Source organism: Trachurus japonicus, chromosome 21 (assembly GCF_045865225.1).
Source record: "Trachurus japonicus isolate A0001 chromosome 21, Traja_1.0".
Classification (NCBI taxonomy): Eukaryota; Metazoa; Chordata; class Actinopteri; order Carangiformes; family Carangidae; genus Trachurus; species Trachurus japonicus.
Window position 1 is genome coordinate 16,754,631 of NC_140927.1, and position 27,615 is coordinate 16,782,245.

The 27,615-nt window shown below is 39.6% G+C and overlaps 1 protein-coding gene across 1 annotated transcript; it reads left to right on the plus strand.

The window, feature by feature from the left end:
• The first annotated feature begins 1,498 nt into the window (after window positions 1–1,498).
• scn1laa (sodium channel, voltage-gated, type I-like, alpha) lies at window positions 1,499–26,111 on the plus strand. Its single transcript, XM_085764215.1, has 26 exons — window positions 1,499–1,763; window positions 5,415–5,731; window positions 6,179–6,297; window positions 6,979–7,068; window positions 7,177–7,305; window positions 7,886–7,977; window positions 8,968–9,174; window positions 9,427–9,490; window positions 9,602–9,743; window positions 11,346–11,552; window positions 12,011–12,280; window positions 12,971–13,342; window positions 13,902–14,037; window positions 14,151–14,389; window positions 14,483–14,656; window positions 14,760–15,116; window positions 15,284–15,757; window positions 17,563–17,695; window positions 17,814–17,968; window positions 18,302–18,475; window positions 18,618–18,740; window positions 20,891–21,163; window positions 21,286–21,342; window positions 21,866–22,228; window positions 22,333–22,603; window positions 22,713–26,111. Exons 2-26 carry the CDS (start codon window positions 5,468–5,470, stop codon window positions 23,903–23,905), a joined length of 6,078 nt encoding a protein of 2,025 aa, XP_085620341.1. The 5' UTR covers window positions 1,499–1,763; window positions 5,415–5,467; the 3' UTR covers window positions 23,906–26,111.
• The last annotated feature ends 1,504 nt before the right edge of the window (window positions 26,112–27,615 follow it).

Here is a 27,615-nt window from a genome sequence, read left to right on the forward strand (position 1 = left end):
CTTTGAAAATCCTCAACAGCGCCCTCTGGTCGGTGAAACGTATCTACATTGTACTGCGAGTGAAAAAAAGATGTGGTGCAATAAAATGCTCACTTTCTCAGTAGTCTAAAATTTAAATAACTACTCGGTTAAATCGCCTAATCTCTCGTTAGAAGGTTGCATTGCATTTGATGCCGATGTATGGACGCGTGCAAGGAAGGAAATTTGGAATCAAAGGTATTATCAAAGGATTATTCTGCAAAGCTGACTGTTTAAAAGGAGCCTTTTGTGCAGCCACGGAAATGATTAAAGAATAAGGGAGCAGATGGAAAGGTTTGCGAAATTTTTATAGATTTAGGCCGAAGGTTATTTTTGCTTTTCTTGAAATGGTGAATATGAATATGTTCATATTGCAGAGAAAACACACTACACCAGAATAAAAAAAAATATGACAGGAAATAGATATTTACAGGCAAAACTACACAAGCAGCCAAATGTGTGATTTTTCTTTGACATTGTTAACCTCAGTCTGAAACAATACTTTTATTTTGGGGGGGTTGAGTCTTATGAAAGAGAAACACTTTTTTGTGTTACAGTTTGACCAAGATTGTATGTGCACCCATTGATATAACAGTCACTCTGTATCTGTTTGCTCACAACTGGGGGGTATGAGTGCTTCTTAAATGGAAGCATGATTGTTTACAAATACCTACATGAATAAATGCTATTATCTCAACTCTACATGTTTATATCTTGTGTGGTTTTGTTTGAAATGGCCTAGAAGGTGTGTACGCTATTTGGTTCCCCTACATATCTCAGCACTGGACACAAAATTGTTGCCCTCTTAGCAATTCAATAGAGGCTACCTCTATTTTTATTTATTTATTTTCCTGTTCAATTTTCCTTTTTTTAAATTTTCATCTGTTTGAGTTCAGCGAGGGAGAAAATGTGCCTTATTGTTTGAAAATTGTCATACACTACTTGTACACTACAACCTATCGTATATCAATGTTTTGTGTTATTTTTAGCATAATTTAGCATAGTTTGATACTTCTGGGTCACTGGTCATTGGTCCTTGTAAATGCTTGTCTCTTTTAATGCTGTCTGTATCCACCAGAGGGCGTTAAAGTCATAGTGAATGACTGGCAATCCATCAACTTTGTAGAGATGTGTTACTATCCATTCGCAAAACATTGAGGCTGCATGACAGCAGCACGAGTTGATTCTGCACTTTTGATGTGTTTCTTCTGGTGGTGTTTTCTCACTGATCTCAAGTCAGTTTCTCATTTTATGTAGGCCTACTTGATGTGACGTACAGGCTCCCATAAACTTTTCTATCTCCACTGACACACACACACACACACACACACACACAGTTTCAGAGCTCAATCTGATTATGTGGCTTTAGCTTTTAGTTTCTGATATATGCCAGATTGCATAGGCTACATCCCGACAATTACGCACCATGATTCCCACCACAACATCTCTGCACTCACTTGCCCCCCTTGGACATCCGGAAGCACAGCAGCACACTTCTCTAACTCAACCGCGCGGTGGGGCGGTTGAAACTCTCTCTCTCTCTCTCTCTCTCTCTCTCTCTCTCTCTCTCTCTCTCTCTCTCTCTCTGAGGGTTTTCCTGTTGAAATCGTGGAAATTACCAGTTCTGCGCCGGGACAAGCGTCAAACGTCGTAAACGGACGAACAGATTTATTTGAAACAACATTTAATTCCGCACTGAAGTTAGGCCACGGTATTGTTTACCTGCCGAGGATGGAAAACTGATGGTGAGTGGAGAAGAACCTTTTAAAGTTGTGTCTGAGCTTTTTCTTCTCAGATACAACTCTTCATTCTTATTATTATTATCAATACGTCAGTTTAAATCTGAAAAAGATAGTTTTTAGCTGAGAAAAACAAACTTCTAGTTTTGCTTAAAATCCTATCTATCTATCTATCTATCTATCTATCTATCTATCTATCTATCTATCTATCTATCTATCTATCTATCTATCTATCTATCTATCTATCTATCTATCTGTCTAGTGTGTATGATATTTTGGTAACTACAGTGTATTGATTTCTCACATATAACATTGAGATGAATCCTTTCTGTTTCTGTCATTTTCCCATAATGTTAAATGTTCTGTATTGTGACTGTAAGTGTTGGAAGATGTGTATGGAAAAAAAGTGATTGATCTCTTGCAGTTCATATGGGCAGAGGCTAGAGTGCAAATCATGGGCTGCAATATATTACAGGAGTTAATGGGCATGGCAGCAATTATTAGCCCACACTCCATCTTAGATGACTTCCTGTTCGCATGATTGTCAACATCATTATTAGATTGTTCTCAATTAGAGATCGTCCTGCCTTGTTTGCTTTCTGGCCAGACTGTACACACACACACACACACACACACACACACACAGAAAGAAAGAGATACACACACACGCACACACACACATAAGGAGATAGACACAGTGCAGCCAGACAGATTGTACATAAAAAAGGTATCATCAGCTATCTGCCAACGCCCAGAATGAGCTAGATCTAATCCCGATCCCCTAGTCTGTAAAAGGTAGCAGCAGGCATTAGCTGTGAGCACTTAAGAGCTGTGAGTGAGTGGGTCCCACAGGATCCCACAAATGGGATGGATGAGGTGTGATCACTGTTCCTACATACAGGTATACTGTATGTTTAAGTTGAAAGAACATGTTGTTCCCATACCACTGATTGATGGATGTCATCCTACTAGACAGCAGTCGTGTACTTGGATCATTTGCGGTTGTGTTGTTTTATAGGCCTTCTGGGCAAGTCAACATCACATCTGCAGGTCGACCAAAACTGAGCTACAGCATTCTGTACAGCAGCGTTTCCCTGTGCCGTAAACCAGAAGTGAAACCTCACGTTAAAGGACAGATTGACCTTAAAACAATACTCACAAGTCCCTTGAAAAAAAGTGTCATTACAACTGTCCCTCTCGTCCACACCAGCCCTTCAGAAATCCCTCGCGTGCTGACTGTTCAGTTCAATTCAGTTCAGTTTAATTTAATGCCCCAAAGGGCAATTTGGGTTGCAGCTCATAGGATCGCATAGATAAAAAACAATGTAACATAACATAAACATAGAAAAATATAATGACATAGAAACACACATCAGTATAAGTAGCATGTGCACAGACAATGATCATGTTATAAATATAAGAAATAAGGCACTATATGAGATAATAATAATGAAAAAAAAAACTGACTGCAAACTTTCAAAGACGCCAACTTGATTTGACGAGTTCTGACAGGATGGATTTATATGTCAGATTACAATAATGCCTTATTGTAATCTGACATTTAGTGGATTTTCTGGAGGCAGCAGCCACAGATTTTATCAGCGATTATTTTCTTGATTAATCAAGAAGCTCTAAATTGGCTTTGTCAATATATACTCAACAAATACAAACACGTCTTTGTTGTCATCAACAGTTTTACCATGCGTTGGCTCAGTCTGTTTTATTTTGGAGCCTGAAGCAATGGTTTACAATCTCTTACAAACATCTCCTCTGTCATTTAAATACTAAGAAACAAGTTTGTTTTTTTAGTTTTGAGATGAGTAATTAAATATTCAGGCCAATCTTCCTTTGCCATTATGTGAGTTGTTCATCACAGTTACAGTAAATGTGAATCGCAAATAACAAGCTAATGTGTTGACATTGTGTTCAACGACAGTTGGTGGAAACTAATATATCCATTTTAGGTTAAGTCAGTCCAAGGTCATGATGCCGACAGGTTGCAGATAAATTGAAGTGGGCCTATTTGAAGCCTCAAAGTGCCAGTTGATATCTCAAGCTGTGTGTGAGTTGAGACTGGATTGACAGAATTATGCATACCTCTCTAGAGGTTAGTCACTGCAGGTTGACCTTGCTGGGTGAACATCAGATCAAAGTTTGTTTTATTTGATTTTCAGAAAGTTGTCAGATGATTGCAAATCAGAGCTGTGCAGAAGAGAGATATGGGCCATATAGTACCCACTGCACCATACATTACCACACCATGAAGAAGAGAGCATATTTGAAAAACACTCCGTCACTGATTGAAACACACATGAAGCTAGTGAAACTGATACTGTAATAGAAACTCAGCTCTAAAATAATAATCACGGTAATCAGGGTTTTATGGGAAAGTTATTTCCAATAATGTTGAAGTTTCAATGTGTGAAATGTTTTGTTAGAAAACACATATTGCTGTAGTAGAGTGTTTCTACATTTATGCTGTGTCTTATTGTAAACACATGCTAGCATCTTCGACAAGTTGATTTCAAGAAGCTCTCATTTAAATATTAAAAATATTTTTTATCTTAAGTCGTTGCATAGTTCCATCACTATTAGACATACTGCTGTGGCAATGAAATGTTTTTGCAAGATGAGTAATACAGCAGGTGCAAATATTTGTAACCAACGCTTTGTACTTGCAAAGGCTCATGCAGTGCATTTGACTAACTCAGCAGTTCAGTCATTGGTCCCCTCTCCGTCCACTGATGTTGGCACCAATGATGTTGTGGAGGCAATCGACTGGAGAAGTGTCCTCATCAACTTGATAGGATTTCTCAGCAATACCACATTCAGTTCCATTGAAAATAGGCAATTATCTTTCATTTTATGTGTCTCTGTTCAACTCACCTGCCTCTGTGGTTTGATACAAACCAAATATTAATCAGACATAGATAGACTCTGAGCCTTTTTTACCACAGTAGTTAGTTGTCCGTTTGTTGTTACAATTACATCACAAGCATGTACAACTCAGTGCTGAGGGCGGTTGATTGATCAGTGTGTTTGTGATTGATTTCTTGCATCACAGCACAGCGTGTGGAAGTATTCTATTACACTATTACATCCAGATCAGGCAAAAGCTCTCAGTGGCAGGGCACCCGGAGAGATGCCGTGCAGTCTGTAGTGCATTCATATTTAATACTGCAAAGGTCTGGCTAACACATCATACCAGTCAGGCCTATTAGTAGGATGGACCCCCCCCCCCCTCCACCACCACCACCACCACCACTCTGTCTCAGTCTCTGAGGGAAGAGTGGGCTCTTTTCATTTTGAGGGAGGGAGGAGAAGAGCGAGGTTCTTACCTGGAATTGATCATTGTCATGTCAAATCTTAATTTTACCTACAGAAGAGCAGATAATTAGATCTAATTTTAACACAGCTGGCAGGAATTTATGTGTATGACAGCCATCTCTAGGCTCATTTTAGCCTGCCACTTCCTGAGATGATGATCTCTGACCAAAGAAGTGAATCACATCCACCTTCCTCTCCCCCCTTTTGAAGCAGTCCATGTAGTTTGTTGTGGAAATCTCTGCAAAACAATCACGAGTATCAACCAGAGGACAACCATTTGTCAGCTGAATAATATTTCATGTCAGCATCCTGTCTGCTCTGACCCCTCAGGCCTTTCTCATGTTGGAGGCTACCAGTTCACGCTGAAGGTGCAGGATGAAAAGATGGCGCAGCTGCTTGTACCACCAGGTCCAGACAGCTTCCGCCGCTTTAGTCGTGAGTCCCTCAAAGCCATTGAGGGACGGATTGCCGAGGAGAACGCCAAGAAACCCAAGGGCGAGAAGAAAAAACGCAATGATGAGAATGAGCTCAAGCCCAGCAACGACCTGGAGGCAGGCAAATCACTCCCTCTCCTGTATGGGGACATCCCTAAAGGCATGGTCTCCGTACCGCTGGAGGACCTGGATCCCTACTACTGTAATCAGAAAGTAGGTGTTTCAGTTTAAAGATTGTATAAATCAGATGAATCATGGTTCATGTTTTGATTTTGTCTCATCATTACATAAAGCCATTTGATTTTGACAAGGGAATATTTTGTCAATGAGTTTGCTAGATTATCATAACAACACCATGCATTGAACTTTTGTTGTAGAGAATGAACACAAATTATTTGATTTTATCCTAAACATAGACATTATTTGTAGTTAAATACCTATAAGATGCTGGAGGAGAGTTGTGCTGAGAAATAGCTGTTATCCTTGTGTGTATCTGGCCAGAGGCTTTGAATCTTAGATGACAGGAAGACAGGGCTAGTTAAAAGGATGTGGATGAGGTTCAATAGCATATACAACACTGAAGTGGATGTGCTGTAAACTACAAGTCACAATAGAAATAAGAATATTTCATCATTCATTCATACTTCTTTTCCCTCTCAGACTTTCATAGTATTAAACAAAGGAAAGGTCATCTTCCGCTTCAACGCCGCTCCTGCCTTGTACCTCTTGAGCCCCTTCAGCCTTCTTAGAAGAATATCAATTTGGATTTTTGTACACTCATATCCTTTCATCAATATCGGAATATGATAAGCATTCAAGGACCTGTTCTTAAGTTTTGACATTGCTGCAAAGCCACAGTAAGCAACTAGTAACAGCTGTTTACCCATCAGTCTCACCCAGAGCTTCAGCCATCATCATCATCAATCGTGTGTTACAATGTGCCTTCTGGGCAGTGCTGCTTCTCCAGGGCAGGCTTAGTGCTACAGTGACTCAGTATCGGAAAGCATTGAGAAGTAGAAGAAATTAAGTGACAAAAATAGAAACAAAATTAGAGTGACTCAGTATTGGAAAACAATGAGAAGTAGGATGAATTTAGTGATAGAAAATAGAAACAAAATTGGAGTCAACATTGGCATTGATTTCCTACCCCTTGACACAGCTGTTGTCAAGTAAATGAATTAAATTTAAGGTGAACTCCAACCTAAGTACAGTAAGCAGCTGTTAATGCTAATGGCCATGTAGCAATAGCAAGACTCATAAATAACTTGTTTAATTATGTTTATGTTGAGTTGAGTGTACACTAAATATTGTGTTTTTTAACATATATCTGATCACCATTTGTTAATAAGCCAAGGTAACATTATTAAATTGTTAGGTTTTTTTTTGAGAAATGATAAATGATTCAAAAGAGCTACCTGTGCAACACTAGAATAAATGACTTCCTTGACAACTGCCTGCAAATTGTTCAGCTTGGTGATCATGTGCACCATCATCACCAACTGTGCGTTTATGACACTGGATCGACCACCTGACTGGGCAAAGAATGTTGAGTAAGTTCATCATGAATTACACATGTATACGTACAGTACTGCATCACAGATACATCACACAATGTGCAGAGGCCATGTAGAGTAACAGCTGCTTTTCTTTTCCAACAGGTACACATTCACTGCAATCTATACCTTTGAATCCCTAGTCAAAATATTAGCTCGGGGGTTCTGTATAGGGAAGTTCACATTTCTAAGAGACCCCTGGAACTGGCTGGATTTCTGCGTCATTGTTATGGCGTAAGTACTTTGAAGTCAAGTAGTCATGGAACACATAGCTCGACATGGCAACCAACAGGTTTTATAATTTTCTGGATTCACTTTTGGCAGCAAAAGCAACAATCATCATTTGATCATTATTCACATCTGCAATACTGTATTAGTCATCAGACATATTTTTAGTCCTGAAGGATGAGACTTGTATTATTCTGTATTTTATTATAGCCATCCAATCCCAGACTAATAGTGCATTAGAACATCTCTCCGTATCCTCATATTTCCTTACACTTTATGCCAAATTCAATTAAAGAACAGACAGATATACAGTATACATAGCTATCTATTCTTTAATATTTAATGTTTGTTTAAAATTTCTAGTGTAGTTTTAGCATACATTTCTTAAACTACAGTACAAAGAAATAGGCTTCATCGGGCATTTATATTGCCAATCTTATCTTTTAAGCTTCTGAGCTTGCTTCACACTGTTTCTTCACCTGATTTCGTACAGACTACAGTGTAATTTTGTAATGTATCGCTTGTTGGCTTTAATGTGTGTTACATGTATTGTTGAGCACTACAGTAATTTTAAGTTTCCCTGCAGGTATGTAACAGAGTTTGTAGACCTAGGCAATCTTTCAGCTCTTCGCACATTCAGAGTCCTGAGAGCTTTCAAAGCTATTTCAGTTATCCCAGGTAAGCAGTAAGAGCGAGTGCATGGAAGTTTGCCTCTTGCACGCTGCACCTCAACCTCCCTTCTTCTCCTGCAAATACCTCTGCTCTGGCAACTGTCATCACATGTATGCAGGGATGTTCTGTAACCCCCACCTGTCCACCACCTCCAGTTGTTTAAAGCAGAAGTAAGCGATCCGGTTGTTTTGGCTAACTTCTTGTCAGCCGATGGAGTTATCAGTCCCTGCCCTCGTCCCTACGTCACCACATTCACGTGCATCCCTTGGCTGCACACACAGAGAGGACCGCCCCTTTATGCCGTTCTCTCTCCTCATTGGATGAAGGTTGTAGGATACAAGGAAAGTTTTCTCCTCGGCTTACAGCAGAGCAGAGTGACTGACAGACCCGTACGCGTGTTCCAGACCAAACACTCTATATAAGTGATTGCTGTCAGAAGATGTAACTATTTAAGACTTATATTAACACAACTATTCTGCTTACTTCTGCTTTAAGCACTCTAAAAAAATAAACCTGAGTGTCCCAGGTGAGACCTTGTTGAAATGAGAGTCTTTGAATCTTCACTGAACGAGGTTTTTTTTTTTTTTACTGTGTAGTCACTGAAATCATGAGTCAGTAAAAATCCTTCCTTAGGATCGACAGGAAAGGAGTAGTTTGCATATTACTCTGTGAGATCTGTGCCATTTGCTTATGTCTTTTGAACAACCTGCTCTGTCTTTTTGCACTGACATTTCCGAGTCGACTCTTCTTGACTGCCATTTGCTTTCCTTGTGCAAAATATCAGTAATCTCTGGAAAGGGTGTCTCCCATTGATCGTTGCATGTGCATCATCACAGACTTGCATAATTCTAACTCCCTGTGTTACTTTCCTCTGTCTAATGGGTGAATTTAGCTTTGATAAACAGACATGTTAGTTGACAAAAGTGAAAGAATAAATGCACGTGTCGGCTACTGTAAATGACTATGTACGCTAACAAGTGGTACTGTATCTGGCAGGCCTGAAGACCATTGTTGGTGCATTGTTCCAGTCAGTGAAGAAGCTCGCTGATGTGATGATCCTCACCATATTCTGCTTAAGCGTCTTTGCCCTCATAGGGTTACAGTTGTTTATGGGCCATTTAAAGCAAAAGTGTCTATGGTGGCCAGATAACGGTACACTAGTACTGCAAAATCAGAACTGGAGCGAGTACTCCCGTGATAAGAGTAAGTGTTGGATTTATTTTCCTCTGTTCTGCTTTGACTTTGTCACAAATTGATTCTTCTTGAAAACAACATTACATATATGACTGTTTTGAGGTAGAAAGGGAAATTGTGTGACTATATTCTTAACACTGACTGTGACTATCAACAACCAAATTCAAATTTAATTTGTCACGTAAACATCATACACAGTACAAGGTATAGTACAATTCTCACCACTATAACAAAACCCTTCTTTCCCTCTCTTCCCACCAGGTAATTATTATTTTCTTCCTGGAAAACGAGATCCATTGCTTTGTGGCAATGGCAGTGAGGCTGGGTAAATTTATTCCCATATGATGCACTGTTTAGACATGACATGTTTTTCTACACTGTGAATTGAAAGAGATGTGATTCCTTCAGAGCTTCACAGACTCTGTGTTTGTTACAGGCAGTGTCCAGAGGGGTACACATGCATGAGAGTGGGAAAGAACCCAGACTATGATTACACCAGCTTTGACTCATTTGGTTGGGCCTTCCTTTCACTGTTTCGGCTAATGACACAGGATTACTGGGAGAACCTTTACCAGCAGGTAGGCAGTGGTTCAGTATCAGTTTAATTTGTGTTGCTCAATCTTATAGTGTTTAAAGACTGACTCTGAAGTTTGTTATCATACCCACTGGGAGTGGCCACACTAGAGAGGATGAAATCGGTTACTTGGTTTTTAAGAGGTTTTTTCTAGATATTACAGTTTTTCTCAGTTGCTTTGGTACATTTCTCAGATCAGAATTGAAATTCTCAAAACTATTTGTTCATTGACAGATATTTACCTTTGAAAGATGAACTAAGGATTTTGAGCAAGAGACTGGCTTTTGCAGGTAATCCATTGTGTTTTGCAAATGTTGAGGATGATTTAGAAAAATGTACCAAAGCAACTGAGAAAAACTGTAAGAAGATAAAGATCTAGAGTGGTGTCGTCTGCATAAAAGTGGAAATGTATTGTCTACACAAATATGATCCCCTGGCATCTTATGGATAGACAGAGAGACAAGTTAATGACCAAGTGTGCTATCTGAGAAACCTTTGAACACAACCTCAACAGATTATGTTCAGTTAATTATATCACTAACACTGAAAAGCTTGAGGTCTCATGAAAGTATTACGCTCTGGTATCACTTCCTCATTTAGTATAGGTTGTCCTGAGTAGCTGCATTTGGGATTAAGTGCCGTTATGAGTTGTCTTTTCTTGTTTTTATGGTTTCTTTGTGATCTTTTAAGATTGTGTTTGTGGCAGGCTTATGAAGTGTTCACATGCATGGTTTGGTGGGTTGTATTTGTACTGTCTGCTTCCCAGAATACATAAGCACGCAGTGCTGGTTGTGTTAAGGATGGGCTCTGTCAAAAGACAAAGCATTCTCACATTACAATATTGGTATTAAAGGGAATATTTTCAACATCCTGTTCAAACAAACCTTTGAATGAAGTGCAGGTGCATCTTGGCCCGAAAGGGAACAAAGATGAGTCCTATTATGTCTCAGGCAAACACAGTGTGAATGTCCCTAAAAAGGCAAATAGATGTCCAGAGAATAGGCTGCTGCTTAACTTTGTAACATCAGCAAGTAAAGCAAACAAAGCACCCATGAGCAAATCTTTTCAGCACTCTGTGTAACTGGGTCGTATTACCTGTGCCAGTATCTTAGTATTCATGATGTGGAACAGTAATAAATTGAAGCCGAAACTGAGAGCCCTTAAATAATAAGTACATGTAAACACAGTTTTGCTATTACTTTTAAAAGAAATGGGCGTATAATGGGGGGTTTGAGTTAGGAAGGCTGCTGAACAACAGGAATACAGTTCACCATGCAATAATGCATTTAAAATAGGAAATATAGGGATTAGGGATTAAATAAAGTTTTTTTTTTTTCTTTAAAAGTGTAGTTGAAAATAGCACTCTGTATCTACACAGCAAACTCATCAGACCCACTGGCCCAGTGGTGGTGCAACAGCAAACCACAAACTGATTTTCTTTTATGTTGATGAATTTAATATTATTTCATTTCATGTAGGTTTGTTACTCTTAAGAATGTGTGTGAGCTATTGTAAAAGTGTATTTGATCATTCAGTCTGTTTTTGAATATATACCTGCCACAGACAGTTTTCAGATCACGACATTTTCAGTTTGTGTGCCTTCCAGACTCTGCGTGCATCTGGGAAGCCCTACATGGTGTTTTTTGTACTTGTGATATTCCTTGGTTCCTTCTACCTGGTCAACCTGATCTTGGCTGTAGTAGCTATGGCCTATGAGGAGCAGAGCCAGGCCACCATCAAGGAGGCTAAGGAGAAGGAGGAGGAGTTTCAGGCCATGCTGGAGCAACTGAAACGGCAGCAAGAGGATGCTCAGGTACATGGCAATCCATCACCATATATATAATTATTTCACACCATCTCATTACTGGTATCTGGCAGTAGTCTACCACATATTAGATTATGTACAGTATGTTCCTTTCAGCAGATTTACAGACACCAGCTACAGACACACGTGAGGCCACTGTGTTTTCTTTAAGTCTCTGCTACCTAATTTGTATTGCATCCCCTTTACTCTTGGGTGCTGCAAGGCACTAAACAATTTTTTTTTTTTTTTTTGGGCTACATAAACTTTTTTTTGCTCATTTAAAAATGTCTGGCTTGTTACACCAGACAAAATCCCATCTTTTCCAGTGAGATACTGCATCACATCTGTCATGCACCAGTTATTAAGCTCAGCTTTAAACTCCATTCACAAACGTTCGCAGCTGGACACATCCCCATTAAAATTGATTCCATTTGTTTACCCTAACCATCCTCTCCTCCGTCTTCCAGGTGGCAGCAGGTGCAGGCAACGCTGAAACAGGAGAGGTCAATGACAAAGCCGGTGGCGCTGAGAGCTGCTCTGATGCCTCCAAGTTCAGCTCCAAAAGTGCCAAAGAGAGACGCAACAGGCGGAAAAAAAGACAGGAGGAGGAAGGCAAAGGGCCTGCTGACAGGGTTCCTAAATCTGAATCGCAGGACAGTATAAAGAAAGCTCGCTGCCGCTTCTCTGTGGAGGCGAACCTGCTCAACTATGAGATGAAATGCTCGTCTGCGCATCAGGTTTGTTGCAGTCACAGTACGATTTGCAACACTATTCATTGCTGTATGTTGCTGCATTAATCACTGTGTTTGTGCTGATTTCCCCATCCTTCATAAGTTGCTAGCACATTGTGGGATTACTTTCATACCATGCAATTAAGCTTAATGCAATGTTTCTTTTGACCGCTATCACAGTGACAAATCTTTTCATTTCATCATCATAATCGGCATTGCCATTGTCATCATCATCATCATCATCATCATCATCATCATCATCATCATCGTCATCGTCATCGTCATCGTCATCAAAATCATCTTCCTCTTCTTCTTTGTCCTCATCAGAGTCTTATATTCTAATCTTGTCATTAACAATCATCATCAGGATGCATTTTTAATTTCACAATTTTCATTCCTGCAAGCTTATCATCAATTATGATGATGATGATCATCGTCATCATCGTCATCATCTGCATCATCTGCATCATTCTCAGTCATCACCAACATGTATTTTTAATTTTGCAGTTTCTGCACAATGCTCACCAACATCATAATGGCCATCATTTTCATCATCATCTTCTTCCAGTTTTTTCTTCACCTTTCTGCAGAAATTGCTTCCTTTTTTTTTTTTTTTTTTTTACATTTGCAGAGTCAATTGTTCATTTTTCTTGACATGTATCATGTACCCACTGAGGAATATCTTTCTTTTCCTAGTCCTTTCTGAGTTTTCGTGGACCCCTGTTCTCATCCAGACGGAACAGCAGGACCAGCGTTTTCAGTTTCCAAAGCCAAACACAGGACGTGGGCTCAGAGACTGAGTTTGCTGATGATGAGAACAGTATTTTTGAAGACACCCTGAGTCGGAGGAGCTCTTTGTTTCTTCCCCGGAGGTTTGATCGACGCAGCAGCTGTATAAGCCAGTGCAGCTTTTTGCCGCATATCCTGCTTCCACCCAATGGAATCATGCACAGCTCTGTAGACTGCAATGGGGTTGTGTCTCTGGTGGGTGGGAACTCTATCCCATCATCACCTGTGGGGCTCTTTCTGCCTAAAGTGACAGTAGATATGGCCTCCACCGGAGACAATGTAAGAAAGGATTGTCCAGTCCAGATGATCTATCGCTTGGTTCATTTTCTGATTCTTTCTGTTCTCTGACTCACACCGTGTATATTTCAGCCCATTAACCACAAATCACATGAGTGATACTTGACATTATTGTGCATCATTTCCCAAACCATGGAGAAGGTTTAAAACTGATATCTGTGTGTGGTGTGAGGTGCTGTTGATTTAACTAAACAGGCTATGCATTCAACAGTTAGCTGTGTTTATCTGTTTCATTGTTTTTTCATACTTACATTATTGTTGGTGCTGATGCCATCGCAAAGAGATGCTATTTTGAACACTTTGTTGTGGTGTGTTCAGGAAAGCTCCAACATCAATAAATTAGCAGTGGTAACGTGTGAATTTAGCCATTACATATCCACTCTGATGTGTATGGTATGAATAAGAGAAGAGGAGCAGTACGTTGTGGTGCTACCACAAAATGCTTACACATGAATTCATGTTTGTTGCTATTGTACATTCAATGGTTAATGTGTTATATTATTCTCTGAGTTGTACCTTTAACAATCCTCTCTGTCTCCAGGCTGACACCACTGACACAGAATACAAACAGGCTGGTGGAGCTACAAACCAGGATGGACTCATGGACTTCCTTGAAGGCCCAGCGGCCAGACAGAGAGCTCATAGTATAGCTAGTGTCATAACCAGCACAATGGAGGGTAGGTAGTCTGCACTATGGCACAAGTATCCCTTTTTTGTTACAGACAGGATACGATAAATGTTATCTGTACAAAAATGAATATCTGTATTTTTGTTTCAACTTGTGCATCAGAGCTTGAAGAGTCCAGGCAGAAGTGTCCTGCTTGCTGGTACAATTTTGCCCATAGATTCCTCATATGGGAGTGCTGTACACCATGGCTGAGGATCAAGGAGGTGGTTAAACTAATTGTGATGGACCCATTTGTGGATCTAACCATCACCATCTGCATTGTACTCAACACACTGTTTATGGCCATGGAGCATTATCCAATGAATGATAATTTCTCCAGGATGCTGAATGTGGGCAATCAGGTGATTGGTCTGTAGAGTGCAGATTACAGAAACATTTTCCAGAGAAGCTATGATGTTTCATAATGCTCTGTATTTCTCTGCTTTTTTCTAAAGGTATTCACTGGCATCTTCACTGCAGAAATGGTCCTCAAGATCATTGCACTGGACCCATACTTTTACTTTCAGGAAGGGTGGAATATTTTCGATGGAATCATTGTCAGCTTAAGCTTGATGGAGCTCTGTTTGGAAAATGTGGTTGGCATGTCTGTTCTGAGGTCATTCAGATTGGTAAGTTTCCAGGATATATGTAAATGTGTCACTGCCTTAATGTTTAGGGGCATTTTGAGTCTAAAAACATGTGGTATGATTTGTTTTTCTTATCTTTTTACAGCTGAGAGTATTCAAGTTGGCCAAATCGTGGCCCACTCTTAACACACTGATCAAAATAATTGGTAATTCAGTGGGAGCTTTGGGCAACCTGACCCTAGTGCTGGCCATTATCGTCTTCATCTTTGCTGTGGTGGGCATGCAGCTGTTTGGAAAACGCTACAGGGACTGTGTGTGTAAAATCTCTACTGACTGCACTCTGCCCCGCTGGCACATGAGTGACTTCTTCCATTCATTCCTCATTGTTTTCCGAGTGCTTTGTGGAGAGTGGATAGAGACCATGTGGGACTGTATGGAGGTGGCTGGGACGGCCATGTGCCTCGTTCTCTACATGATGGTCATGGTTATTGGAAACCTTGTGGTACATTATCATCTCTTATTGTCAGTTCATGAGTCCAACTTGTCACACTCTTGTAGATTTTGCTGATTCATGTATAAGATATAAGATCCAGTTTTACAGTTACTGCATGTTTTTATTGGTCAAAAGATGACACATTGCTAATAGTAAATAATGTCATCATCCATCAGGTGCTGAACCTGTTCCTGGCCCTGCTGCTGAGTTCGTTCAGTGCCGACAACCTGGCAGCAACTGAGGACGACAGCGACACAAACAATTTGCAGATCGCAATTGGACGGATTCACAAAGGCATCGCCTTCGCCAAGTCTCTGCTTCGAAGCAGCTGCAACAGCGTCTGTCTCAGGGATAAGAAGAAAGGAAAGGGTGATGAGAAATCTCTGGATGAGCTCCACAAACCTTTAGGGCCGAATGGTGTCCCCAACCATACCATCAAAGACTTCCCTGGTAATGGGGATGTAATTGGAGTGGACAAAAATGGAGACAAGTACATAGTCAGCAGCAAGAGTGACGACTCCATTATGTCCTTCATCAACAATCCCAGTCTGACTGTCACTGTTCCTATTGCTGTGGGAGAGTCCGACTTTGAAAACCTCAACACGGAGGACTTCAGCAGTGCCTCATCTGATCTACCTGGATGCCACGTGGTAAGGATGCTCTTGTGGATCCGGTCTTACCAGTCCAAGTTGCCTTTACTATTAGGTATATAATAGATAATGCTACTTTGACACTTAAAGCTATTAGCCATATCTGAAGTACACTAATGTCTACAATGTGTGATGTTGGTCAACTTTTTTGGTGAACAGATTTGTCATAGGAAATTGGATGTGGCGCCACTGTAGTCACTTTTAATCACTTAGCCACGGTAACAAGGCATAAGTCTACAAAGTCACATTTTCCTATAAGATCCCATATGCTGAGCCCCTTTAACGAGGAGAGGCCATATAGACAGGGAAATACCAGTGTGCTGATTACATTATGTGCCATTTAGGTCTGAGTGCTGGTGAAGTCAATCTTCCTCTTTAGGGGGCTGCTTGCTTTCAGGAGAGCTTACAGTGTGAAGTCATTTTTTTATTGTTGGCTTGTTTATTTATTTTTTAAATGTTTTTAAATTGTGTAAATTTGACTCATCTTGAAGAAATTTGTCTACGGACAGTATTCTATTGATAGTCTACGGATAAGTAATTACAGTGCTGTTATAAATACTTGCTTACTGCTGCTTTACAGATGCTCTCAAAGTTGTAGGAGACTTGTAAGAACTTTTTAAAAAACTGAATGTTACAGTCATGTCAAAGGTTGCCTGCCTCATTTACATTAACCATTCAGTAACATTACAAGCAGGCCACTCATCTGCATTTGGCCTTATGTCATTCACCCTCCTTTTTTTTCTTGCCAGGATATTCTTTGTTAATTCAAACTTTTCTTTTTGAAATGTCTAATGCAGAGTTACATTTTAGTTTGAAACTAGGTTAAACTTTCTAAAGATTTTGCTGTGTGATATTAAATCTATTTGCCCATTCAAAATATTATATATAACATTCATAATTGGGTTATGTCAACGCATTGGTAATTCAAATTAAATTCAAAAATACATTACTCTAGATTTTTCCCTAATTTACTTCCCTCTGAGAAGCGATGGAGCGGCAACACAAATAAAACACATTGATTTTAGTATGCACGGTATATCGCAGAAACATGCTTACATCATTGCCTGCACTACATTAGCTGGTCCCAGGACAGCCCAGTGCTCCTGCATCCTCCAGGAAGGCATTTCTAGCTGTTCTCATCTACTAGCTATTAGGAGACACACCCTGTAGAAAGCCATGCAAACTAAAGGAGACACTATTCAGCTACTGCATAACACTGTTTGGCCAAAAGAATACAACTTTTCAGTTAAAAATACAACTGAATTTTGTTGTTGAATCTAAATAAATAACAACAACTGTGCAATTGAACATGTAAAATGACCCCACATAAGACTCCTTATTGCCTTCTGTGTTTATGAGCACTTGGCTGCTCTTCTGCTGTCAAGCTAATGAGGATGTCCTAATGTTTGTTCTGCAGAAAGGCAACATGCACATGTGTTCATGTTGATATTAAATCATGAGATTTAATCACTTTACAGCAAATACAGGTTCATGCATGTTCTTTATTGTACATTTGATTCAATCTTGAACTGGATGCATGCCAGTGAGTCCCTCTCACCACCAGGCAGCAGACATCTATTTCAGTCTCATTGAAAACATACCAGTTTCATGTGTCCTGTGCAAGTCTCTTGGTATGTTTTGGCTATAACTGTGTAAATAACTTCATTGTGAAGGATTATGGAGAGCATGAAGTGTACTGAGTACTGACAGACAGGTTTCCCAGCATGTCAGCCCCTTAGCTACATTTGCCCTGTCTCTGTTGTGTGTGCTAATGTAAAAGTAATTTTACTTGGCCTTCTTTGCAGAATGTAGATGACGATGGGCAGGACAGCTCCTCTGAGGGCAGCACAGTGGACGATATGCAAGCTGGGGAGGGAGGAGAGTCTACAGACTTTGAACTAGAAGAATCTATGGAACCTGATGCCTGCTTTCCTCTTGGTGAATACCTGCTACAATCACTGGCACCACTGAGCTTGCCATGACAGCCTCAGTGTTAATCTGCTACTGCATAATGCATGACTAAATCACTCATCTCTTCCTGTACGTCTCTGCTCAGTTTGCGTGCAAAAGTTCCAGTGCTGCCAGGTGAATGTGGACGTGGGCTGGTGGAAGGTGTGGTGGACACTGAGAAAGACCTGTTTCCTAATAGTGGAGCACAACTGGTTTGAGAGCTTCATCATCTTCATGATCCTGCTCAGCAGTGGAGCACTGGTGAGTCCCTGCAAGAAGTAAATTAGCTCCTGCCATATATCATATCTGGCTTCACTCATTCGGCTGTACTGCTAAACTTTATTTCTACTGAGGAAGTGCAATGTCATATTTAATCATGTTTTGTCCCTGCTATGTTATGATACAAAGTAGGAAAAAACTTTCTGACCAAGATTTTGAGCAAGACTGATGTTTTTATTATGATTTTTATTTTCTGGATGCCTAGGATTTACTGAAAAAATTTGTAACATTAGTAGCTACAAATTCTTTGTGAGCTCTCTGGACACTTGAATTCACGTTCACAGTAAATTGCATGATGCCTTTTTTCACATCCAGGCTTTTGAAGACATTTACATTGAGAAGAGGAAAACCATTAAGGTGGTGTTGGAGTTTTCGGACAAAATCTTCACTTACATCTTCATTCTGGAGATGTTATTGAAGTGGGTGGCATATGGATTTGCCAAGTACTTCACAAATGCCTGGTGTTGGCTGGACTTCCTCATCGTTGATGTAGGTTGAAAGACCTTTGCTCACATAGAAACACACATATACTCTCATGTTTTTTACACCATTGATAATTCTTAGGTGTTTTTTTGTCATAGTTTTAAAGTGTGTCTCCTCTTCTTTTGACATCTGTGTGCATGTGTTCCAGGTTTCAATAGTCAGCATGGTAGCCAATGCCATGGGTGTCGCTGAACTTGGTGCCATCAAGTCTCTGAGAACTCTGCGAGCATTGAGGCCCCTGAGAGCCTTGTCACGTTTTGAGGGCATGAGGGTAAGGATCATTGAATTTCTCCACCCACTTGAGTCACTGTGCACTGTCTGCTGCCGGCTCACTGCACTGGTACAGAGCACAGTAACTCTGCTGTGTCACTCTGCAGGAGCAGAGCAGCATATACCCCCAAAGATTTGTTGCATGTAAATGAAGCATTCCTCTCTTTTCCTAATCCTCTTTCTCCAGCTGTTATTTGTCCTCATGGTTGAACTAAATATTTGAATAATGAAGTCTTACTCTCTTATTATACACCAGTAGTTTGACATTTTGGGCAATGTGCTTATTCACTTTCATGTGCATACATGTAGTTTAGTTAAAGGGACAACGAGGAGTTTCTGTTTGGTTATAAAAAAGTCTCACGTTAATGTGGATGAATCTCCGCTACCCACACTTGTTAATGGGCCCATTTTCGATAAATATATCGTTCTGTCTCTATCGTTATTTTGTTATTATTAGTGGTGGCGGAAATGCTGGTCGAGCCGACCAGCGTTTCCTTCGTGGCGAGTCATGAAAATAACGCAGCCAAATCGCCGTTTATGGTCGGAACTCCGACGGTATGTGAACATCTTTGAACCTCTGACTTTAATTCTTGATGAATGAAAACATGAGTCTGTCTTGCGCCGGTCAAAGAATTTTACAGTGCGCGCGGAGGCTCATAAATGTAGTGTGAAAACGCTTCGCTTTTCCAAAACTCCTCGTTGTCCCTTTAAGTGGTGACAAGCCCAGTTCTGACTAAAGGTAAAACAAATCCACCTTGCAAGCTGCACAAAAACTTGATTAAAAAAAGCATGTCACACTTGTCACAGTTGTTTAATCAGAAAACAGAAGTGTAGAAACAATAACTTGTGGTTTTATTGGTTTGGAAGAGCTAAGCACCATCACAGGGGCAATCGTGTAGTGAAGAAGCTTTGATAGACTGATTTACACGGACAGATGGATGGGCAGGTGCAGACAACAGGTAATTACATATAGATAGCACATGTCCAGAGTACGAGCAGCAGAATGAGAAACACACACAGACATTAGGAGACAATCTGGCCTTTGACTGGGGTGTGGATGGGTGGGGCTGGTATAAATACTGGTGAGGTAAATGAGAAATAGGTGCATAGGTTGGCAGGAAAGTTTAAGCGATTGGAGAGGGGAACCCAGTGAACAGGTAGATCTGGAAATAGGAAAAATTAGGCAGGTGGGGTATAACAGGAGGCCAATAAATTTGGTTAAAAAAAGATGGATAGAAAATTTTGTGTTATCTGCCTGTCTATTTCTTGCTGGAGTCTCCATTGGTCGTCTGCAGATAAGACTTCAGGGAATCAAAAACATGTAAGGCTTTTGAATTCAAAACAATTCTCCCTATTTTATGTAGGGCAATGCAATATACTAGGCAGAAATTAACATTATGCCCCCCTACAGTTGCAAGTGATGATGCAAAAACTATTATTATTATTATTATATGCAAGTGTCCAAAATAACAACAAGTATTTCTGTGACTTTTCATACCAACACAAGATTCTGTTGTACATTGCAAGCATGGCCAAACCAGGGGTTTGATAATTTATGTAACAAAGACGGGAGGGCCGTCGGCTGCTGAAATCAATGAAACATATCGATTAGTTGCTCTCATATTGTGGTGGTCTAGATTCACAGCACTGTTATGATGATGGTCTTTCCTCACGTGGGAGCCAGTGAATTCCCTCATTTGCATGAACAGCTTCTCATGTGCGTCAGTGGCGCTACATGCGTTTCCTTTATAATTTCACTGTTTTGGATATTGTTTTCTGGGTTCTTTAACATGATTATGTTTCTTTTTACAGTAAGCAAATTTTGTGGCGTCCTACTGCCTCTACAAGGTGTTTTGTTTCAATGTTTTCCTAAAATTTTGATGTAACCCATTAAAGTCACTCCTAGATATGTAGTATTCTTCATTTGACTGATGGCCTGCCTCCTGTCCTAATCCTTTTCCCACCTTTACCGTGCAGTTCTCATTGTATCAGAGCTTTGGTCTTAGTAATAGCTGTGATGAGCTCATCTGTTGGCACTGAAACATTCACTCTTGTGTTTTCCTGTTCTTACCATTGCCAGAGTGTTGTGCATCACATTCTGAGGCCTCTGCTTGTTGTACAAACGCGTTTTGTTTGTGTGTTGGTTTGTAGGTGGTTGTCAATGCACTGCTGGGAGCCATTCCTTCCATCTTCAATGTGCTCCTGGTATGTCTCATATTCTGGCTCATCTTCAGCATCATGGGAGTCAACTTATTTGCTGGGAAGTACTACTATTGTGCCAACAGAACAACAAATGAGCGTTTCCTGCCATCAGTAGTGAAAAACTTTTCAGAGTGTGATGCTCTTGGTGACCAGGCTCGCTGGAAGAATGTCAAAGTCAACTTTGACAATGTTGGTGCAGGTTACCTTGCACTGCTCCAAGTGGTAAGCAGATGAACAGGTTGTAAGGTTTAACCTAGATAATTTCACAATGTGTGCAATCTAGACTTCTTTATATATTATTTTTTGGTCATTATCTTTTGCTCATATTGTCTGTTTCTGTATAGGCTACTTTTAAGGGCTGGATGGATATCATGTTTGCTGCTGTGGACTCTCAAAGCAAGGTAATCCAATTTGCATATACAAGTCAGCCTTTGATGTCATAATATTTCAAGTTATGTTATAAATCACAATTTTAAATTATGTCACAACACAAAAAAGTAGACATTAGTGTTGATAAGGAGTATTTCTTTTGATTGTGTCAAAACTGGTCATTACTATAAGGCATGATTAAAATGTGTCCCCAAACAAGAGAGATTTCATTTTTCAATTTTTTTCTGTAACTGGATCTAGTCTAATAAACAAACCTAGTCTGATAAACAAATTTACCACTTTGTTAGGATAATTATGCCCTGCTATTGTGCTGTGTGACGCATGCATCGTGAAATCAGACTGAAGTTGCATTTGCTTAAGTTATATATATAAACTTTATTGTATGCTATATTCATTACAACAACATGACCCTGTGCTTTGAAATAAAAGCTGCTCAAAGTTTTGCTGCTTTCAAGATTGTAGATTGTAGAAAACCATTACCATTAACTTCCAAATCTCAAATCTTCCCTTCATCTCTCTTTGTCACCATCACAGCCAGGAGAACAGCCTGAGTATGAAATCAACCTGAAGATGTACATGTATTTTGTTGTTTTCATCATATTTGGAGCCTTTTTCACTCTCAACCTCTTTATTGGTGTCATCATAGACAACTTCAATCAGCAAAAGAAAAAGATAAGTATCAAATCTGCTTTCATAACAAAATGTTATAGTTTTCAATGGAAATGCAATTGTAAAACACTGCTTCCTCATCACTTTTGTTGTGATTTAACATGCTTCACATCCCTTCTTTACTTTGGAGGTCAAGACATTTTCATGACTGAAGAACAGAAGAAATACTACAATGCCATGAAAAAGCTGGGTTCAAAAAAGCCACAAAAACCAGTTCCTAGGCCTTCAGTATGTAACTTTACTCGTGACTGCATCTAATCTGCTTTAATAATCCACAATCATTTTATAGTAGCTAAAGTAATTTTTTTTTCTTTGCTGTCGGTCTGTTTCAGAACAAGTTTCAAGGATACATCTTTGATTTCACCACAAAACAAGCTTTCGATATTGTAATAATGGTTCTAATATGGCTTAACATGGTAACCATGATGGTGGAAACTGCTGACCAGTCAGAGGATAAGGAAGCAGTTCTTTACTGGATTAATGTCGTATTCATCTGCATCTTCACCGGAGAATGTTTGTTGAAGATGATCTCACTTCGTCAGTACTATTTCACAAATGGCTGGAATGTATTTGATTTCATCATAGTCATTCTGTCGATCGCTGGTATGACTTGCCTGTTCCTTCCCAGACATAGGTTACATGTTTGTGCAACTTCTCAGCAAGCATGTTTTGTGTGTACATTGTCTAACGTGTTTTGTTTTTCTTTCTGTAGGTCTGTCTCTCTCTGACTTGATAGAGAAGTATTTTGTTTCGCCAACCTTGTTCAGAGTCATCCGATTGGCTCGGATTGGTCGCGTCCTCCGCCTTATTAAAAGTGCCAAAGGAATCCGCACACTCTTGTTTGCCTTGATGATGTCACTGCCTGCCTTGTTCAACATTGGTCTCCTGCTCTTCTTGGTGATGTTTATCTATGCCATCTTTGGCATGTCAAACTTTGCTTATGTCAAGAAGGAATCAGGTATTGACGATCTTTTCAATTTTGAGACCTTTGGCAACAGCATGATCTGTTTGTTCCAGATCACCACCTCAGCAGGGTGGGATGGTCTACTGGCTCCCATGCTCAACAACCGGAGCCGTGAAGAGTGTAATAGTACACTTGAGCATCCTGGCAGTTCAATCACAGGAAACTGTGGGAACCCTACTGTGGCAATTGCCTTCTTTGTGAGCTACATCATCATCTGTTTCTTGATTGTGGTGAATATGTACATTGCAGTGATCCTGGAAAACTTTGGTGTGGCCACGGAGGAGAGTGCGGACCCCCTCAGCGAGGATGATTTTGAGATGTTTTATGAAGTCTGGGAAAGATTTGATCCTCATGCTACACAGTTCATGGAGTACAATAAGCTGTCTGAATTTGCAGATGCCTTGGAATCACCGTTACGCATAGCCAAGCCTAACAAGCTGGAACTGATATCCATGGATCTACCTATGGTAAGCGGTGAGCGCATCCACTGTCTGGACATCCTGTTTGCATTCACAAAACGGGTTCTGGGCGAGAGTGGGGAGATGGACATCCTGAGGGGCCAGATGGAGGAGCGTTTCATGGCTTCCAATCCCTCCAAAGTGTCCTACGAACCCATCACTACCACTCTCCGCCGCAAACAGGAGGACTCATCAGCCATTGTCATCCAGAGAGCATACAGACAGTACACAAAGAAACATCCTGCCAGTAAGCCCTCTGACACATGCAGTGATAAGATTCAAAAGGATGAAACGCTCATCCACAAAGAGGTTGCCGTCACGGACGACCTCAAAGAAACTGGTGCTGATGAGAATGAACTAGCACCTTCAACTGCCTCTCAACTGTCATCTAACAGTGTGACAATGAACGGGAAAAACAAATATGAAAAAGACAAAAGTGAAAAGGAGGTTATGGGCAAAGATGTCACAGATGAGGATAATTAAAAGAGTCTTGATGACAAAAAATGTTTACAGCCTTTGAATGCGACTAAGACATCCACTGGACTCTCTTCCTTAGAATGGATATCTATGCCAAACTGACTATGCTTCCTTGAGTAAGGGTTGGTGCCTAATCGGAAAGGTTGCTCAGTCAAGCTGTAGTGGGACCAATTTGGCTGTGTTCAAGAGCCAGGATGACTTTGGTCTGTTTGTGATGATGGGCAACATTTCTCAAAGTGTTCTGAAAGACACCTTAGTTAATGGTTTAACTTCTATTGCAGCTAGTTCTGCTATACACTGTCTTGAATTATTGTTATATCATTCATTGTTGTATTATTTTACTGGCTTATTTTTCAACCAGAAAAAAAACTGTTTTAATGTTATTAATTTAATTTAAGAATTCATAGTTTGGTTAATTGACTTTTTATACACGTTTTTTTACTTTTCAAAAGGGTCGTTCCTTCAGGGGTAGTCTTTACAATGGGCAGCATTGCTTTAAGGCTAGTCTTGCTAAGCACTTAGAATACTTGACAAATCCAAGAGACAGTGTCAGAGCTGCTGCAGTTAACAAAACAATGTAGACCTGCATGAATGTTTCTCCATGATTATGCATGTTAGAGTATACTATTTTCATCAGACTCCCTCCCTTATGATGCAAACTATACAGTCAATGGCATGGCTGTTTGTTTTTTTACACATTAGAGAAAGACGACCTTAGTCCAAACAAATCCAGCCAAGTACGTCAAGTATGTTTGAGTATCAGAGCTGTAACACTTGGCAGAAATACTTTGCACATTCACATTTTGTTGAATCATCAAAAATAAGTCACATACTTCATCTCAGCCTGCTATGTGCTATGTATGTAGCTGCCATTTATAATATTGCTAATTATGTAAAAATGTTATCATGAAACTGGGCTAAGAGAGAAAATCCTCAACTGAGGGTTTGTCTGTCAAAGCTGATGTTGTTTTCTACATTTTAACTGACCCTGCTCTAAGTTACCTCACTTAACCACAAACCTCTGTTAGTTTGCTCAAAGAGGCAATCGTCTGCAATATTGTCTGTTTTTTTAAGGACATCGGCATTACGTCACTTCTCCAAACTACAGGTGTCCTACAGGTCTCTGCCTTGTCTTCATTTTGTCTGTCTCCTTCACAGTTGTTTTCGATCATCAACCTCAGTGTGTACTCTGCAATGGTTATGAAATTATGTAATTTATGGAACATTATTAGGCTACTATATATTATCCATGATATAAAACCAGATATATTATCTATGTTCTGCTGTATTCATGCAGACGGGGATATGCATTCAACAGGAGCTGTGAGGTGAGGAACATAGATGTTATATGGATGGCAATTCTTAAGACAACGCCCTGTGTTTTATTACTGGTGATATTATATGCTTATACTGTGTGAGCTGTTTTATTCAAAACCTTTACTGTATATTTTCTTTGGGAATTGTGACTGTGTGCACTGTGTGCTTGGTAAACTGTTTTACACAGTTGACCTCTCAGTCTTTATCATGATAAATATCTAAATTTGATGAAAGATGGCTCCAAACATTTCATGTGCCCTTGGCTGTTTCCTACATCTGTTTACAAATCATAGTGGCAGTTAGTTGTGTTACTTTAGTCAGTTCTTCCCGTGGCATCCACTCGAAAATGTGTCACAACTACATCTGTTGCTCTATGTTATAAAAGTATAAATCCATTCATGTAGTATATTTTGCATGTAAGTAAAACTTTCAGTACTTACACTATACTTTATGCATAATGAAAGAATGTTTTGATTACATAGAATTTAACATCTCCCAACATTCATATGCATAATGCTTGTAGTGTATACATAAACTGCATGCAAGACACTGCTATAACCCATTTCAATGCAAAGCCAAAAGAATAAAGATTACATGTACCTCAAGTATGCCTAAAATATTCCTTTATTTATACTTTATTAGATACTTTTATTTGTTATTTGTGTGTTTATAAAGTATTTAAGGTCCTTGTTTTCCTGCTTTAATCGGTGTTTAAATTGAATATGGAAATGGGCTAGATTTTCTTTCTTAGTTTCTTTTCTTTTTTTTATTGACCCTGAGGTTTATTGTTTACTATCCACATTGTTCTGTGCCGTACCTTTCCTCGTTTGTGTGCTTCATTGTGTACTATGCACAGGTGGGCATTGTTTGTGCTTACATTCCCTCACATTTGAAGTTATTTTCTGGTTCCTACATTAAATATACATATTATACTGTGATATGCTCCAAACACCATCTCCAAAATAACTACAAATAAAAAATGAGAACATATCTGGTGATACTTCCATGAAATCAGATCATTCAAATTTTCTCTCATATATGTTTGAGTGCAAAGTTATGTTGACTCCAAATAAATTTTGAAAAATCTGAACACTGCAGTATCACTGCAATGTCAGAGCAAACCTAAATGTTTCTTTATAGAATTAAATAATACTTTCTGTATGTTCAGATTTTAATAGTTATTATTCATCCATTATTGATAATAATAATTTCTTACAATTATCAAATACCCCAGCTTCCTTCCTGTGTTTTATCTTTGGTTAATGGTGTTATTGATATCAGAGCTAAATGAAGTTAATGTGTAGACATTATTGTTATTATTGTATCATGTAGACATGATATGACAATTTTCCGACTTAATTTTGAAAAAGCAGATCCAATGAGCTCATCACTAAGATGATTTAGAGCGTTACGCATCAGCTTTTACAGTTATAAACTTGATGACAGCATTAGTGTCATTTCAGAACCTGTAAAATGTTGAAGCTATCAGTGTCCATTTCACGTGCAAAACTATGAGCACTCAAACTGTTAATGGTTCAACTTATATTGATTCTTTCAATCTCTTGGGATATTGACAGCACTTACAAATGTCTGACTTTAAGTAAATCATCTTGAGTGATGGGACAATACTCTAAATGTAAAACATTTCTTCAAAATATTTCAGTCATTCTTTGCAAAGAGGGGAGCAGTGAAAATGTGTTATTTGCCATCTTTTTCATGTCATTTCACTGTGCTGCACATTTGAGCAAATATCCTTGCATGACGCTAGAATCTGGTTTCTGAGTGTGCTTTGTGGCTTCTGCCGGAAACTATTAGCATCTTAAGTGGGTGGAACATTTTTATTAATTATTAACAACAGTCCAAATATTCATTATAGTCCAGCAGTGCTTTTACCTATTGTGGCTGCTGAATCCTGAAGGCAGTAAACACAGGGCTGATGGTAAAGTGCAGATTTCTTTTTCTGCCATTCTGCCTCACAAAGATGATGTGATTATCAACTTGTGCCACACCCACTCAGTAGGCCTACTTTATAGCTCACGTGTTTTCCTGACAAAGCCCATGCTCTCATGAACTCTCAATATTAGGAGAGAAACAAAATGGCAATTATCTTTTGCAAAATGGGTGTATTTGTTTATTTGTATACTACATACATCCATATATATTTTTAGACAGTCAGATGACCTAAGAGAGCCTATGACTAAAACCAGCGCACAGCCTCACTCATGGCAACAGGTGGGGTTACAGACTCTTTATTTTAATGACCAGTAAATCAAGAGTGATTCTGCAGATTCTCCTTGCCAGTTGCCCAGCAACAGGACATGAAGCTCCTTTGTTTGACTGCATTAGGGTGGATGGGCGGAAGTTGGTTTGCTGTCCCCACCCCTGGAGTCTCGTAAACT

Excerpts from the sequence above, each read along its gene's own strand:
- scn1laa (XM_085764215.1), top strand. The coding sequence starts at position 5,468 with ATGGCGCAGCTGCTTGTACCACCAGGTCCAGACAGCTTCCGCCGCTTT. Across the intron at positions 13,343-13,901 it reads TGGCCTCCACCGGAGACAAT|GCTGACACCACTGACACAGA; the intron begins GTAAGAAAGGAT and ends CTCTGTCTCCAG. Across the intron at positions 14,390-14,482 it reads TGCTGAATGTGGGCAATCAG|GTATTCACTGGCATCTTCAC; the intron begins GTGATTGGTCTG and ends TTTTTTCTAAAG.